Genomic DNA, 17,901 nt, shown 5'->3' with positions numbered 1-17,901 from the left:
GATGATTAACTAAGAAAATACAGAGCAAGAAAAATAACCCCATAAACATAGCTAAGCAAAGTAGGCAACCCGTTCACTAGATGCTTGGTGAAGCAAATTGGGCCCTGAACACAGTCAGTTACAGAATGTAAGCACAAGACTGCAATGCTAGAATCTGGAGCAACACACAAAACCTAATCCAGATTATTTGTACCCCTCGTACCCCATCCGTTATTTAGTTATATATACACACATTCTTTTTCTCTCTCTCCTTTTTCTCCCTCTGTCCCCCTCACTATACCCCTTGCCCATCCTCTGGGTTTCCCCCCCGCTCCCCCTGTTCCTTCTCCCTGGGCCTCCTGTCCCATGATCCTCTCATATCCCTTTTGCCAATCACCTGTCCAGCTCTTGGCTCCATCCCTCCCCCTCCTGTCTTCCCCTATCATTTTGGATCTCCCCCTCCCCCTCCCACTTTCAAATCTCTTACTAACTCTTCCTTCAGTTAGTCCTGACAAAGGGTCTCGGCCCGAAACGTCGACCGTACCTCTTCCTAGAGATGCTGCCAGGCCTGCTGCGTTCACCAGCAACTTTTATGTGTGTTGCTTGAAATTCCAGCATCTGCAGATTTCCTCGTGTTTGCATTTGTTAACTGGCTCTTGTCTCATTTCCAGATTCTCTTAATCCCCAGCACGCTCTCCTGTATGACTTTTTTGCTTTCTGCTTACAACTCTTTTAAAATGATTAGGTGGAATAACTGTCCAAATTACCTCTTCTGTGCGACTGTAGTTACGCAGTATGTTCAAAATGGGATAATCATTCATATCGACCATTCCTTTGATTCGTTTGTTTTTTTTGGCAATGTTGTAACTCAAAGTGATAGAGATGGGTTGAAGTTTATCCTGGACATTGTCCTGGAAAACAGAAATTATCATTTTAGTATAAATATACACTGTACAGCATATCAGAAACTTATAACTGCCACACACAGACACAGATACTGTTAAACTACTGATGCTAAGAATTCAAACTGCACTGGTATCTAAGCTCAGATGAGCTGAATCTAATACCAACAGAACTGACCTTACTAGAGAATGGAAAAAAACAGCTTGCATTTTGTTGACCCAAAATGTGTTACAATTTAAAAATAATTAATATTACTTTTGAAAATAAATAATGTCTAAAATGTAGGAATGACTGCAAGATAAAAAGCATTAATGATCAAAATGTCTATGCTGATTAAAAGCAAAACACTATAGAATGACACAAGGCAGTGGTAGTAAAAAGAACCTGAAGACAAGTGCACAGCAACAGGAATAAAAAATACTAACAATGAGATTTTGGTATAGTCTGGAGGAAAAGGGAAATATTAAGAAATATGCTGTAGATGTAGAACAATTAAATACAGTGAACTATAGAAGACAAGCAATGTAAATGATTGCTTGATGCTCCAGCTTATAATTAACAATGATTTCTTTCTATTGTTAACTCATCAAGGATCAGGGAGAAGGGGAAGCAATGGCATGGAGAGTCATTAAAAGAAAGCAGGATTTTAGGGCAATCTTGAGCTTTCAGGGCAATGAGGGATGGATGAATGAGTTGCAAATTCCAGTGCACAGGAATGCAAAATGCAACAGAAAGTGGTGGACTCAGCCAATTCCATCAGTGTTACAGCACTCCCCACCATCTAAGACCTCTATAAGAGGTGATATCTCAGGAAGGATGATCCCATTACCAGGGACTCCAACATCTGGGCCATGCTCTCTTCTCATTGCTGCCATTAGGCAAGAAGTACAGGACACTGAAGACACACAACTTAAGGTTCAACAACAGCTTTTTCCATCATGAACTGACCTAGTAAACCTTAATACTACCTTGGATTATACTTTTTTAGTTCTCTCTCTCAAACTTGCTTACTTTGTACATGTGTGAGTTATGTACTATTTACGCTAATTTAAGCTTATATTAACCATTTTTTTCCGTGTCTCGTGATGTACTGTGGTGCTACTGCTGCTAAAAGTTAACTTTCATGGCATTTATACCATGTGTATGCATGCCTATGACAACAATAAACTTGACCTGGAAAGGATATGGGATAATTGACAGAACACAGGGTCCTGGAAGTGAGTGAATGAGTAAGTGAATGACCGTGTGCTTGTAACATACTGCACTTGGCAGCATTTAAAAAATAGCTTTACCTTCCATTATTCCACATGCTGATCACAGAGTTGAGCGGCCACTAATATGTAGTGTGTGTGTGCCTCTCTCTCTCTCTCTCTCTCTCTCTCTCTACACCCTTTTCTTCTTCTCCAAAGACCCCTACTTAAAACTCATCCTTAATATTTTATGTATGTCTCCTTCCTTGACTCAGTGCCAATCTCTAACCAACTCCTTTGGGCAAATTACTTATAAATTTTCACTATATTAACTTCTCTACATTACTACCATGATCACATTTCAAAAAATTCAATTGGCTGTGAAGTCCTTTGATAGATTCTGAGTTATTACAGAAGGAGTGCAAGAAATGGAGGATAATTAAACCTGATCATTTAGCATAGATTTACTGAAAATTCCAATACTGAGCACAGAACCTGCAATTATGCTTATATAGTTAACACATTTATGTGGTGTCTGCCATGATGCATATTTTATTGACAAGGCATTAGTATTAGAGAAAGGGGAGAGTAGTATTTAAGGACTAGAGCTGGAATTCAAACGTTATCTTAATAGAGAAATACAAATTAGAAGCAAATCAATATCCCTCCCTGCAATTCATTTGATATGAACTTGCATGAGGGTCTAGTTTTCTTTCTTTGATCATTTGTAGTCTGCACCATAACAAATGTCACTCTTGAGGATTTCAGATCGAGACATAAAAGACAACTCAGAGATCATTGAGCAGAAAATATCTTCAAGGCAGATTTACTTTACCATTAATCGCAGCTTGATAGAATGGCACTTTCGTTCTGGCATTGAGAAAGTATTTTCATGAATGATACCGTTTGTCTCCACAAAGGTAACCCGTGGATGAGAGCGTCTTTCTTTTTCAACCTCCAGTCTGTACGCAAGATCTGTGTATAAAGGAAACATCAGACAATGACTTGCAGCAACTATTCTGAGCTGTTCAAATGCAGGAATGCATCTTAAAGAATTTAATCTTGCAGCAAAACAAAATCAGCTGAAAACAATGGAAAAGACAAGAGAGGAGAACAATTAGGCAAGGACAAGAGCCAACAGAAAAGCAGGGAATAAGCACCTTAGCAAAGCACTAAAAGCCCAACCTGTCTGTATGTTTACAGTAAACAGTTATCTTGACAATGGATGTATTCATGCCGACATTCATGTCATGGAAGCAGGTCGACCGAGATCACAATGATCATCAAACAACCACTTTGACATATTTTATTCTCCCCACATTCCCATCATCTTCCTCTATCCTGACTGTATGTACTCATCTACACGCTAGGAGCAATTTATAGTTACCAATTAACCAAGCAACCTGCACATTTTCGGGATGTGAGAGGAAATCGTGTCCAGTTATATTTTGCTCATTTGCTCATCAGGAATTTATCTACCTCTCATTAAATATATTCAAATATCCTGGTTTCACCACACTTTGAATAATAGAGTTTCAAAGACCACCTGAAGAGAAAATAAGTTATCTCATCTCTTCTTAAATGAATGACCTCTCATTTTTAAGCAGAAATTCCTAGTTCTAGATTATCTAACAGTAAGAAACACTATCTTCATATCTAGGGCTAATCAGGATACTCACAAAGATAATGAATGAAAATCTTGGAAAATATCACGCAGTCTCTTGTGAAGATTGCTACTCAAAGCAGATGACTGCTTGCTCATATTCTTCATATTAGACTGTATAACTTGGTGGATAAACAAATTGTATGCATATTATATACGTACAATGTCTAAACAGCCAAGAATTCTTCCTACAAAGATTTTTATTTATTCTTTAAAAAAATTGTTATTGGGATCTACATTGACCTTCCAAAACTGGAAATTTATTAATTGATCATTTCAGGTTAACCCAATTCTGCAAGGGAACCCATCATCTTACAAGCTTATATTAACTTCATTATGAAAAGGAAGCAGGAGATACTTACTAATCTTATGATTGTAGTTTTTATCTCCGGTACTCACAGTGTACGAGAAACAAACTTCCACTGTGATGCTAAATGAAAAAGAGAAAAACAAAATATTTCACTCACACTATGTAATAGAAAACAGACTTTTCTGATATTCTAATTTCTCATTTTTTCATGTTCCTTATATTATAGAAGGGTACCAATCAATCTAAGTCAGAAATCAGAATCAGGTTTAACATCACTGACATATTTAGTGAAAGTTGTTTTGCAGCAGCATTACAGTGCCATACATAAAAATACTTTAAATTACCCTAAGAAATATACTTGAATATAAAGAAAAAAAATAAATTAAATAAGTAGTGCAAAAGAGAGTAAAAATAGTGAGGTAGTGTTCATGGCTTAGTTCATTGTCCTTTCAGAGATCTGATGGTGGAGGGATAGAAGTTGTTCCTAAAATATTTAGTGTGTGTCTTCAGGCTCTTGTATCTCCTCCCTGATGGTAGTATTAAGAAGAGAGCATGTTCTAGATGATGGGGGTCCTTAATGATGGATGTCGCCTTTTTTTTAATATAATTTTTATTGAATTTTCAAAATGAATACATGAAAAGATAGTGTCTACCCTCCCCCCCCCCCCCCCCCATATATAGTCCTACCTAAAAAAGAAGAACCGCCTGGGTATTGGAAGGTTTCCACATGCTCCATGGAGTTCAAAATAAATTTGGTATACTTATTCGTTACTTTCCCCAAGGGACCAAGATCTTTATCGGAGCACTTAAATATGCCATCCTATCTTTTGTAAATAAGGGCGCCAAATATTCAGAAATGTTACATATTTATCTCTTAAATTATAAGTAATTTTTTCGAGTGGAACAGAACTAGCCATTTCATTGTTCCAACGATTCATACTTAAAAGCGAATCAGATTTCCAAGTAACTGCTATAGTCTTCTTAGCTACTGCTAATGCAATTTTTATAAATTCTTTCTGATATTTATTCAATTTAAGTCTTGGCTTTATCCCTTCAATATCACCTAATAGAAATAATACAGGGTTATGTGGAAGTTGAGTTCCAGTAATTTGTTCCAATAAAACTCTTAAATTTATCCAAAAGGGTTGAATTTTAAAACAAGACCAAGTAGAATGTAAAAAAGTACCAATTTCTTGATTACACCGAAAGCATTTATCGGATAGATTTGAATTTAATCTATTTATTTTTTTGTGGTGTAATATATAATTGGTGTAAAAAATTATATTGTACTAATCTAAGTTGAACATTTATTGTATTTGTCATACTGTCAAGACAGTCTTGACCAATTTGTTTCATCAATATTAATATTCAGATCTGTTTCCCATTTTTGTTTTGACTTATGGGCTCCTTGTTTAATTGTCTGTTCTTGAATCAAATTATACATACAAGAAATAAATTTTTTAATTTTCCCTTTTTGAATTAAAGTTTCAATTTCATTAGGTTTTGGCAAAAACATTGTTTGACCCAGCTTACCTTTCAAGTAAGCCCTTAATTGAAGGTAACAAAAGAAAGTATTATTTGATATTTTATATTTATCCTTTAATTGTTCAAATGACATCAATATACCTCGTTCATAACAAACTCCTATAAATTTAATCCCTTTTTGGTACCAATTATATAAAAGTTGATTGTCCATTGTAAAAGGAATAAGTCTGTTTTGGAACAAAGGTCTCCTTGCTAATAAAGATTTTTGTATTTCATTATCAACATTTATCTTATTCCATAGATCAATCAAATGTATTAATATAGGAGATTCTTTCTTTTCACGTATCCATTTAGATTCCCATTTATATATAAAATCTTCAGGTCTATTTTCTCCTACCTTGTCTAATTCTATTTTAATCCATGCTGGTTTTCGATCATTGAAAAAAGATGCAATAAATCTAAGTTGATTTGCTTTATAATAATTCTTAAAGTTTGGAAGTTGTAACCCTCCTAACTCAAATTTACATGTCAATTTTTCCAATGATATTCTTGACATTTTACCTTTCCAAAGAAATTTTCTCACACATTTATTTAACTCTTGAAAAAATTTCTGTGGCAATTGTATTGGTAATGTTTGAAACAAATACTGTAATCTAGGAAATACGTTCATTTTTACAACATTGACTCTACCTACTAATGTTATTGGTAGTATCATCCATTTGTCAAGAACTTCTTGAATTTTTTTCAATAGTGGTAAATAATTAAATTTATATGAATTCTTTACATCATTATCAAGTCTTATACCTAAATACTTTATACCATTTACCGGCCATCTAAATTGGGTTGCTAACCGACATTGACTACAGTCTCCTTTAGTAAGAGGTAAAATTCCACTTTTATCCCAATTTACTTTATAACCTGATACCTTCCCATATTCATCCAATCTAGAAGATAATTTATGTAACGAATGTTGTGGGTTTGTTAAATAAATCAAAACATCATCGGCAAAAAGATTAATTTTATATTCCTCCTGATTGACTCTAAAACCCGTAATATCTGGATCAATTCTGATTAATTCTGCTAATGGCTCTATCGCCAGTACAAATAAAGCAGGTGATAATGGGCAACCTTGTCTAGTTGACCTTTTTAACTGGAATGCTGATGAAATTTGAGAGTTTGTCACTACTTTAGCCTTAGGGTTAGAATTTAAAATTTTAATCCAATTTATAAAAGATGTTCCTAACCCATATTTTTCTAATACCTTAGATAAAAATTCCCATTCTAATCTATCAAATGCTTTTTCTGCATCCAAGGCTACTACTATATTCTTCTCGTCCCTTTTTTGTGCCAAATGAATTATACCGAGTAGCCGAGTTACATTATCTGCCAATTGTCTATTTTTAATAAATCCAGTTTGTTCCATATGTGATAATTTTGGTAAGTATTTAGATAATTTATTCAATAAAATTTTTGCTATTATTTTATAATCCGTATTCAATAAAGAAATAGGCCTGTATGATGTTGGTTTCTGTCTTTGTCTTTTTTTGGCAATACTATTACAATCGCTGTTGAAAAAGATTCTGGGAGCTTATGTGTTTTTTCTGCTTGACGTATTAACTCTATAAAGAGAGGAAATAATAAATCTTTAAACTTTTTATAAAATTCAGGTGGAAAACCATCTTCTCCTGGAGATTTATTACTTTGAAGTGATCCTAAAGCTTCTTCAACTTCTTTAAATGTAAAAGGCATATCTAATCCCTTCTGTTCTTCCGAATTCAATTTTGGAAGAGGTACTTGTGATAAAAACCTTTCTATCTCATTAACATCATTTTGTGATTCTGATTGATATAATTCAGAATAAAATCTTTTGAAGGTTTCATTTATTTCAAGAGGTTTATAAGATATTTTATCTGCGCTTGTTCTAATTGCATTTATTGTTTTGGAAGCTTGTTCTGTTTTCAACTGCCAGGCAAGAATTTTATGTGCTCTCTCACCTAACTCATAATACCTTTGTTTAGTTCTTATAATTGCTTTTTCCATTCTATATGTCTGAAGCGTATTATATTGTAACTTCTTATTAACAAGTTGTCTTCGTTTTTCTTCTGACATATATCTTTGAGATTCTTTTTTTAATTTTGTAATCTCTTTTTCCAATTGATCTAATTCTGCCATATATTCTTTCTTAATTTTAGACGTATAACTTATTATCTGGCCCCTCAAATATGCTTTCATCGCATCCCATAATATAAATTTATCATCCACTGAATGAAAATTTGTATCCAAAAAAAATTGGATCTGCTTTTTCACAAAATCACAAAAATCTTGACGTTTTAATAATGTTGAATTAAATCTCCATCTATAAGCCACTTCTTCCTTATCAGTCATTATTATTGTCATTAATAAAGGAGAATGATCTGACAATATTCTTGCTTTATATTCCATATTTTTCACTCTGTGTTGAATATGCATTGATAATAGGAAAAAATCTATCCTTGAGTAAGTTTTATGTCTATGAGAATAGAACGAATAGTCTCTTTCTTTAGGATTGATTCTTCTCCATATATCAATCAAATTTAAATCTTTCATCAATGATAAAGTTAGATTTACTACCTTCGATTTTAGAACAGTCTTAGTTGATCTATCTAAGATTGGGTCTAAGCAAAAATTAAAGTCTCCTCCAATTAATATTTTTTCATGTGCATCCGCCAAATTCAAAAAAGCTTCTTGCATGAATTTTGCATCATTTTCATTTGGTGCATAAATATTCATAAATGTCCATAATTCAGAGAAAAGTTGACAATGTATAATCACATATCTCCCCGCAGAATCGGTTATTACATTTTGTATTCTAATTGGTAACATTTTATTAATCAAAATTGCTACTCCCTCGCTTTTGAATTAAATGAAGCCGCAACAACACTACCCACCCAATCTCTCTTTAGTTTCTGATGTTCTGTTTCTGTTAAATGCGTTTCCTGTAAAAAGGCTAAATCTATCTTCATTTTCTTAATATGTGTTAAGATTCTTTTTCTTTTCACTGGTCCATTAAGCCCATTAACATTAAAACTCAAAAAATTCAATAAATTAGCCATTATTCTTAACAAAGTTACTCCAATCTAAAACATTACTTATCTTCTCAACTCTCATAGTTCCTTGGGGAGATGTCGCCTTTTTGAAGATGCCAGTCTTTGCCAGCTCTCCCACAAATCCCATTCCTTGCAACCTAGTCTCACCCACATCCCCTTTAACACCAGCTTGATTTGCCTACCACCCAATTACATCAGAATCAGAATCAGCTTTAATATCATATAACCATATAACAATTACAGCATGGAAACAGGCCATCTCGGCCCTTCTAGTCCATGCCGAACTCTTACTCTCACCTAGTCCCACTGACCTGCACTCAGCCCATAACCCTCCAATCCTTATCTGTCCATATATCTTTCCAATTTAACTTTAAATGACAACATCGAATCTGCCTCAACTACTTCTGCTGGAAGCTCGTTCCACACAGCTACCACTCTCTGAGTAAAGACGTTCCCCCTCATGTTACCCCTAAACTTTTGCCCTTTAACTCTCAACTCATGTCCTCTTGTTTGAATCTCCCCCATTCTCAATGGAAAAAGCCTACCCATGTCAACTCTATCTATCCCCCCCCCCATAATTTTAAATACCTCTATCAAGTCCCCTCTCAACCTTCTACGCTCCAAAGAATAAAGACCTAACTTGTTCAACCTTTCTCTGTAACTTAGGAGATGAAACCCAGGCAACATTTTAGTAAATCTCCTCTGTACTCTCTCAATTTATTGACATCTTTCCTATAATTCGGTGACCAGAACAGTACACAGTACTCCAAATTTGGCCTTACCAATGCCTTATACAATTTCAACATTACATCCCAACTCATATACTCAATGCTCTGATTTATAAAGGCCAGCATACCAAAAGCTTTCTTCACCACCCTATCCACGTGAGATTCCACCTTCAGGAAACTATGCACCATTATTCCTAGATCTCTCTGTTCTACTGCACTCTTCAATGCCCTACCATTTACCATGTATGGCCTATTTTGATTAGTCCTACCAAAATGTAGCACCTCACATTTATCAGCATTAAACTCCATCTGCCATCTTTCAGCCCACTCTTCTAAGTGGTCTAAATCTCCCTGTAAGCTTTGAAAACCTACTTCATTATCCACAACTCCACCTATCTTAGTATCATCTGCATACTTACTAATCCAATTTACCACCCCATCATCCAGATCATTAACATATATGACAAACAACACTGGACCCAGTACAGATCCCTGAGACACACCACTAGACACCGTCCTCCAATCTGACACACAGTTATCCACCACTACTCTCTGGCGTCTCCCATCCAGTCACTGCTGAATCCATTTTACTACTTCGATACTAATGCCTAACAATTGAACCTTCCGTGTGGAACCTTGTCAAAGGCCTTACTGAAGTCCATATAGGCAACATCCACTGCTTTACCCTCATCAACTTTCCTGGTAACCTCATCAAAAAATTCAATAAGTTTTGTCAAACATGACCTTCCACGCACAAATCCATGTTGACTGTTCTTAATCAAACCCTGTCTATCCAGGTAATTATATATACCATCACTAAGAATACTTTCCATCAATTTACCCACCACTGATGTCAAACTCACAGGCCGATAATTGCTAGGTTTACTCTTAGAACCCTTTTTAAACAATGGAACAACATGAGCAATACGCCAATCCTCCGGCACCATCCCCGTTTCTAATGACATTTGAAATATTTATGTCAGAGCCCCTGCTATTTCCACACTAACTTCCCTCAGGGTCCTAGGGAATATCCTGTCCGGACCCAGAGACTTATCCACTTTTATATTCTTTAAAAGCACCAGTACTTACTCTTCTTTAATCATCATACTTTCCATAACTACCCTTCTTGTTTCCTTTACCTTACTGGCGTATGTCCATGATTGGGCTGACTAATTCTGCAACTCTCTGTAGGTTATTTTGATCCTGTGCAGTAGCCCCCTCCCCCATACCAGACATTGATGCAGCCAGTTAGAATACTCTCCACAGTACATCTGTACAAATTTGCAAGTGTTTTTGCTGACAAACCATATCTCCTCAACCTCCTTATGAAATATAACTGTTTTCTTCCCTTCTTTATAACTGCATCGATACATTGGGTCCAGGTTAGGTCCTTAGAAATACTCTTTCTACTTCTGATCCCCTTCTCAGGACTGGTGTGTGTTCCCTCATCTTACCCTTTCTGAAGTCCACAGTCAGCTCTTTGGTTTTACTGATGTTGAGTGCCAGGTTGTTGCTGCAACACCACTCAACTAGCTGATACATCTCCTTCCTGTACGCCCTCTCATCACCATCTACCAACTTTGGTTGTATCATCAGCAAATTTATAGATGACATTTGAGCTATACTTAGCCACAATGTCATGGATGTAGAGAGAGCAGAACAGTGGGCTAAGCACATATCCCTGAAGTGCACCAATGTTGATTGTCAGGGAGGTGGAGATGTCATCCCCAATCCGCATAGATTGTGGTCTTCCAGTCAGGATGTCGAGGATCCAGTCACAGAGAGAGGTACCAAGGCCCAGGTTCTGGAGTTTTTCAATCAGATCTGTAGGAATGATTGTGTTAAATGCTGAGCTGTAGTCAGTAAATAGCATGCTGACATAGGTATTGTCCAGGTTATCCAAAGCCATGTGGAGAGCCAGTGAGATTGCATCTGCCGTAGATCTATTGTGGCGATAGGCAAATTGGAGTGGGTCCAGGTCCTTGCTGAGGCAGGATTTGATTCTAGCCATAACCAACCGCTCAAAGCATTTCATCACCGTAGATGTGAGTGCTACTGGACGATAGTCATAAGGCAGATCATGCTGCTCTTCTTGGACACTGGTATAATTGTTGTCCTTTTGCAGCAGGTGGGAACTTCTGAGTGTAGCAATGAGGGATTGAAAAAGCCTCTGACACCCACACCAGTTGGTTGGCACAGGTTTTCAGAGCCTTACCAGGTACTCCATCGAAGCCTGTTGCCTTGCAAGGGTTAACTCTCTTGAAAGACAGCCTGACATTGGCCTTCGTGACAGAGATAACAGGTCACCAGGTCCTCCAGTAGTTTTATTCTCCCTTTCAAAGTGAGCATACAAGGCACTGAGCTTGTCTGGGAGTGAAGCATCACTGCCATTCATGATGTTGGGTTTTGCTCTGTAGGAAGTAATGGCCTGTAAACCCTGCCAGAGTTGACTTGCATCTGATGTTGCCTCTAATCTTGCTTGGAATTGTTCCCTAGCTCTTGAATTAGCCCTCCGCAAGTCATACCAGGTTTTCTTGTACAGACCTGGGTCACCAGACTTGAATGCCATAGCTCTAGCCCTCATCAGACTATGAACTTTTTGATTTGGGCATGTACAGCAAGTTCTTGTAGGCACGCACTCGTTCATACAGGTTTTAATGAAGTCAGCGACTACTGTGGCATATTCATTCAGACTCAAAGATGAATCCCTGAATACAGTCCAGTCCTCTAAGCACTGCTGCACCTCCCTTGTCCATACCTTCTTGGTCCTCACTACTGGTGCTGCAGTCTTCAGTCTCTGCCTATACTCAGGGTGTAGAAGTACAGCCAGGTGATCAGACTTCCTGAAGTGTGGGCATGGAATAGCATGGGAAGCACTCTTGATGGTAGTGTTACAGTGTGCTGTTTCCTGTGGTACTACAAGTGACTTGTCGGTAATAGTTATTTAAAGATTTTTCAAGCGGACCTGGTTAAAATTCCCCAAGGTGATGGGGAAGGCATAAGGATGTGCTGTTTCATGACTGTTGATGCCTGTTGTTCAATGGAAAACTTCTCCAGCAAGTTTTTGGGATGTGGAATGAAACTGGAGTGCTTGCAGAAACTCATTGGTCACAGGGAGAATGAGTAAACTCCACATAGCGACACCAGAAGACAGAATCAAAACCAAGCTGTTTCACTGTGAGGCATTTAATGATGCACTACTCAGAATGCACACACTTCATTGCTGCAGGTTACTACAACAGCAGACTCTTTGCATTCTTTGCATTACATAAATCTTAAGGCCTTGGTTTAACAATATTGTCCAGCTTCTCTTCTGCTCCTCCCACAACATTGAATAGATTTTATTCTGAAACAAAAAATCAGCAATCCTTCCTCTGGAGCTACATTGTTGCTCTAGCATGATGCTTTATCATGTGTTGGAAATTGCTAAGAATCTTACAAAAAAGAATCAAAAAAGTTAAATACTTACCAGGCATCGTTTTTACAATTGTTAGGATCAATGATTTTTGGCCGCACGATGAAAGTTTCACTTATATTAATAACTGGCCGAGATCTGAAAATAAGATGTATGTTATTAACTTCAGCAATTACACCACTGTCGCTCAAATACTATTTTATCTTCTTTTTGAGGACTGATGATTTGTGAGATGTTGGCTAATTTCCAATATTTTGAAGCCACGATAAAAATGTAACATCAAAAAGGAACAGGCTTAATTGTGTTGCAAATGTCTTACATCCATCAGGATTTCTTTCAAAAATTGCTTTGTTCTTTATCATACTTGATAGTGTTTTTCTCCTCTCCCCATATAGAATGGAAATTGCCTATGTAAACTGGCGCATTGTAACAACAGGGTTTAGCTGTCAGCACCACTTTAGAGCCACAACTCTTTGTACCATTGATCTTTTATGTTTTGATCAAATCTTTTGATTCTGCTCAAACATCTCCAAGTTTTGCAGCCTGATCATGAGTAAAACTACTCAAAGTCAAAGTACTTTGTAAAATAACTTGCACGAGTTAAAATAGGAACTCAGCAACGTGCTGGTCCAATTTTCCCTCACTTATTTATTTGAAGCACCATTTTCATTGTCACTTCTTGAAGATGTACCTCAGTAAAACAGCCCTGTCAGATAACGTTCCAATTAGAAGGTCAGGATATCCATTCCTATCGACATCAAGCCCTCCACTGATTGAGTATCCAAATGTCCTGATGCTCTTAGTTCCACTCAGGTTTTCTCCACTAATGATCTGGAAAATTAAACATAAACACAGAATTTACCGTTACAATGCATCAGTGTTTATTTTAAGGATTGGTTATGTTACAGATCTATCTCACAATCAAAAACTGCTTTGGCAAATCAAATAGAAAGTCATGGCACATTGGGAGACATAGCACACAAACAAGTCCTTTGTCCCATTGAGTCTGTGCAAAGCACCAATCATTCTTTTACACTAAACCTACATTAACACTGTTTCCCAGAATTCTCCCACTCACTTAATTGGTAGTAATCATTTACAGGAGCCAAGTAAGCTACCAAACAGGAATAATTCGAAAATGGGAGGAAAAGTGGGAAGTAAAGGGGAACCCACTCAGTCATAGGGAGAATGAGTAGAGGACAGGCACTCTGAGGTAGCAGCTCCACTCCTGTGCCACCCATCCATCTTAGTGTTTGCAATGGACTTCAACAATCAATAGGATAAAAGAACAGGCAGAGATGCAAATTTAAATTGCCCTGCATGTGTAGATGAATAGCAGAATCTGGACAGATTTCTGGCAAAATTACCCATTTTCTAAGTTTTTTCTTGTAAAATTGTTCTTCTTAATTTAGCTTTAGGGGCCAGGTCATCACTCGAGTAAATTTATGCTACATTTTCTATAACCAGTGAGTCTTGGAAATATAGAAACATAGAAAACTGACAGCACAATACAGGCCCTTCGGCCCACAAAGCTGTGCCGAACATGTCCTTACCTTAGAAATTACCTAGGGTTACCCATAGCCCTCTATTTTTCTAAACTCCATTTACCTGTCCAGCAGTCTCTTAAAAGACCCTATCGTATCCGCTTCCACCACCGTTGCTGGCAGCCCATTCTACACGCTCACCACTCTCTGCCTAAAAAAACTTACCCCTGACATCTCCTCTGTACCTGCTTCCAAGCACCTTAAAACTATGCCCTCTCATGCTACCCATTTCAGCCCTGAGAAAAAGCCTCTGACTATCCACACGATCAATGCCCCTCATCATCTTATACACCTCTATCAGGTCACCTCTCGTCCTCCGTCGCTCCAAGGAGAAAAGGCCAAGTTCACTTAACCTATTCTCATAAGGCATGCTCCCCAATCCAGGCAATATCCTAAGGTATGATGCCAAGAAGTACTCACGGCACTCCAACTGAGATGTAATTAGGGCTTTACTGTTGTTCTATCCTCCTGCATTCAAGTATTTTAGATAAAAAAACTAATGTTCCATTGGCCTTCCTGCTTATTTTCTGAACCCATCCATGACATTTAAGTGACATTAACATGGTTCTGAGTCTCTTTGGGCATCCACTGTACTGTTGCCTATTTTACCTCACATTTGTTTATATTGGAATGTATTTAGCAGTTTTGCCTGTTGGCTTACTCTGCTAATATGTCTTAGAAATTTAGTGTCTCTTTCTGCACAGCTCACGACACTATATGTCTTTGTGATATTGTCAAAACTTATGGTATCGCATTGCATCATCTATGCTGCTTCCTTCCAAGCTAACAATTCTTATATGTGGCTTCTTTCAGAACCAGTCCATTATCTTCAATCTCTGTCCCTTTGCCACTTAGCCAATTTCCTGACCAAGGCATTATTTTTTATTCAGTTTCAGGAGGCCAGAGGTGATATATGGAAAGAAATGCAGAGTAAATGTTTCAGGTGAAATACCTGTCGAATGAAGGGGGTTGAACCTGAAACATTGGCTTAATCTATTAATATGACTGTGTAATTTAATGATACTGCCTGTCTTGTTTCGCATTACCAGCATTTTCTGTTCTTATTTCAGATTTCTCAAATCCTTGGGTTTTAGCATTTGCTTTAACTCACCGACTGCAGCAGGAATTTTATCTCAAAGTCTATATAAATAACATCTGTAGATAATTCCCTGCCTGTTGATTTAGCCAACACTTCAAAATATATTATCATAAGGTATGGCTTTCCCAGATGCAACCATCTACACTTTGGATTTTTTTCCTGCAGCCAGTAGATGGTGGTATTGTCCTGTTCAAATTCCTGAGGAGTTACAATTTAATTACAGTGGATTCTGGTTAATTCGGTCCTCGATTAATCAGGGCAGGTGGGTGGCAAAGGTCAAGGAGTGGAGAAGAAGGAATCTGATCGGAGAGGAGAGTGGCCCATAGGAGAAAGAGAAGGAGGAGGGGACCCAGGGGGAAAGTAATAGGCAGGTGAGAAGAGGTAGAAGGTCAGAGTGGGGAATAGAGGAGGGGGAGAGTTTTTTTTACAGGAAGGAGAACTCAATATTCATGCCATCAGGTTCGAAGCTACCTGGATGGAATATAAAGTGTAGCTCCTCCAGCCTGAAAACCACCTCATCTTGGTACAAGAGGAGGCCATGTACCGACATGTCGGAACGGGAATGGAAGTCAAATCAGAATTAAAATGTTTGGCCACCGGGAAGTCTCACTTGTGGCAGATGGAGTAGAGGTACTCAACGAAGCAGTCTGCCAACTTACAGCTGGTCTCACCAATATAGAGGAGGTTGCATCAGGAGCACCGGACACAATAGATGGCCCCAGCAGATTCACAGGTGAAGTGTTGCCTCACCCGGAAGGACTGTTTGGGGCCCTGAATGCAGGGGAATGGGCAGGTACAGCACTTCAGTCACTTGCAGGGATAAGTACCAGGACGGAGATTAGTAGGGAGAGACTAATGGATCAGGGAATTGTGGAGGGAGCAATCCCAGCAGAAAGCGGGGAGGGTTGGAGGTAAATATAGGTTTAGTAATAGGGTACATAATTTGATGTTAGCTGCAGGAGAATTTGTACATAGGTGACTCTGACAGGAACTTATAATGTGACAAAGTGACTCTTGGCAAGCAGAACTCTTCTAGGTGGTAGGAGGGCATATGAAAATCCAGTAAGACAGTGACAATGTAGCTACGAGGTGTAGAGTGTAAGTGAATGGGGGAATGAAGTGTGCTGCGAGCTGTGGAGAGGAGTGGCTGATGTCGATGTGGTGGTTGTGGGGTGGGTTAATGCAGGACAGGGGGTACAGCTGACTGAATGGATTAGAGCAGCTAGTAGGCATCTCAAATATTATGCACTCCTTAAATTACACTGCACTCCAAACAAATCAGAAAGATACTGAAAACAGACAATACCAGTTTCTTGAGCATTCACAACAATTTAAACCTTCTTTTCCAATCTCCCACCCTTCCAAAACAATTTGTTGTGAACTCCTGAAGTTAGGGCAACAACAATAGCCTACTCATCAATTAATGAGCCGCAGAAATAGTGAAAGTGGTTAATATCACCATGAGTTGTTTATATGCCCAGGAACAAGTTAAGGAGAGAGTTGATATCATTTCTGTACCTGTACGGAAATTGACTGTCACACTTTCTGGATTACCTCGTCTTGCTTTCAATTTTTAGCCTTTAAAAATTTGCTCACTGTGAGAAGAATGATTCGCATTTATATTCTATTTTCCTACATTTCAAACATCCTGAAGTGTTTCAATTACAGTGTTTTGCTTCTGTTGAGGACACCACTGTCAATGTAATAATTCTGGGCAGAAACTATTTTATAAGCAGTAACATTTGACAAGCAATGATGAAAGTTATTAACCAGGTAATCAACGAATTAGGTTATCTATTCACATGGAAAAATATTACTTAAGACACCAAGATTCTATTCAAGTTCTAAGTTCAAGTTTATTTATCATCCAACCATCCATGAATACAGCCAATCAAAGCAGCAGCCAAGATGCAAAACACGGTACCAACAGCACAAAGCACATATAGCACATACAGTATTATCTAGCAAGTAAATATGATAGCAATAAAATACAGTCACACAAAAAATATATAGTCCAGGTCCCTAACTCCATGAATGTTGCAGCAGTCTGCAGTTGAATTCAATATAGTTTGGCTTCTGCCGAGTGAACACTGAGGAACAGCACTTGCTTCAGCTTGGACACCTCGCCACACCACCTCCAGCACTCCGGTGGAACACCCATCTCCAACGCCTCCCCCTGGATGAGGCAGACAGGTGACACCTCAGCTTGAAGCCTTGTCCTCACTATGACTGAGGTCACACAGCTCCCCCGTTGTCCACCTCCCCCATTCGCCAATAAACCAATGAATCGGACTTGCAGCATTCCACACCGCCAATGTCCAACAGGGTCTTGTGATCACAAAAAAGCGACTAAGGCAATCGCTTGCTGTTCGACTGCATACTTCCTTCACGCACCAATACATCTCTGATGTAGGCCACATCATGATCCACACCAAGTCCAACTCCTTCAGTTTCTCTACTGCTGATGGTGTAGACCTGCAGTACTTTAAGTTCTTAATG

General features: G+C 38.1%; 1 protein-coding gene across 3 annotated transcripts in view; it reads right to left on the bottom strand.

Moving 5' to 3' along the window:
- Window positions 1-17,901, bottom strand: part of itga3b (integrin, alpha 3b) — a 147,130-nt gene that overhangs the window by 40,707 nt on the left and 88,522 nt on the right. For all 3 annotated transcript variants that reach the window (XM_072248827.1, XM_072248828.1, XM_072248826.1), the window contains exons 9-13: window positions 13,451-13,590; window positions 12,814-12,897; window positions 4,098-4,165; window positions 2,908-3,047; window positions 747-890 (exon numbers count right to left, since the gene is read on the bottom strand). In XM_072248827.1, the coding sequence (XP_072104928.1) occupies window positions 747-890; window positions 2,908-3,047; window positions 4,098-4,165; window positions 12,814-12,897; window positions 13,451-13,590 (576 nt within the window). The remainder of the gene's footprint in view (window positions 1-746; window positions 891-2,907; window positions 3,048-4,097; window positions 4,166-12,813; window positions 12,898-13,450; window positions 13,591-17,901) is intronic.

This window comes from Mobula birostris, chromosome X, assembly GCF_030028105.1.
Source record: "Mobula birostris isolate sMobBir1 chromosome X, sMobBir1.hap1, whole genome shotgun sequence".
Taxonomy (NCBI): Eukaryota; Metazoa; Chordata; class Chondrichthyes; order Myliobatiformes; family Myliobatidae; genus Mobula; species Mobula birostris.
Note: the sequence above shows the minus strand (reverse complement) of the source record. Positions and strands in the feature narration are given on the sequence as shown.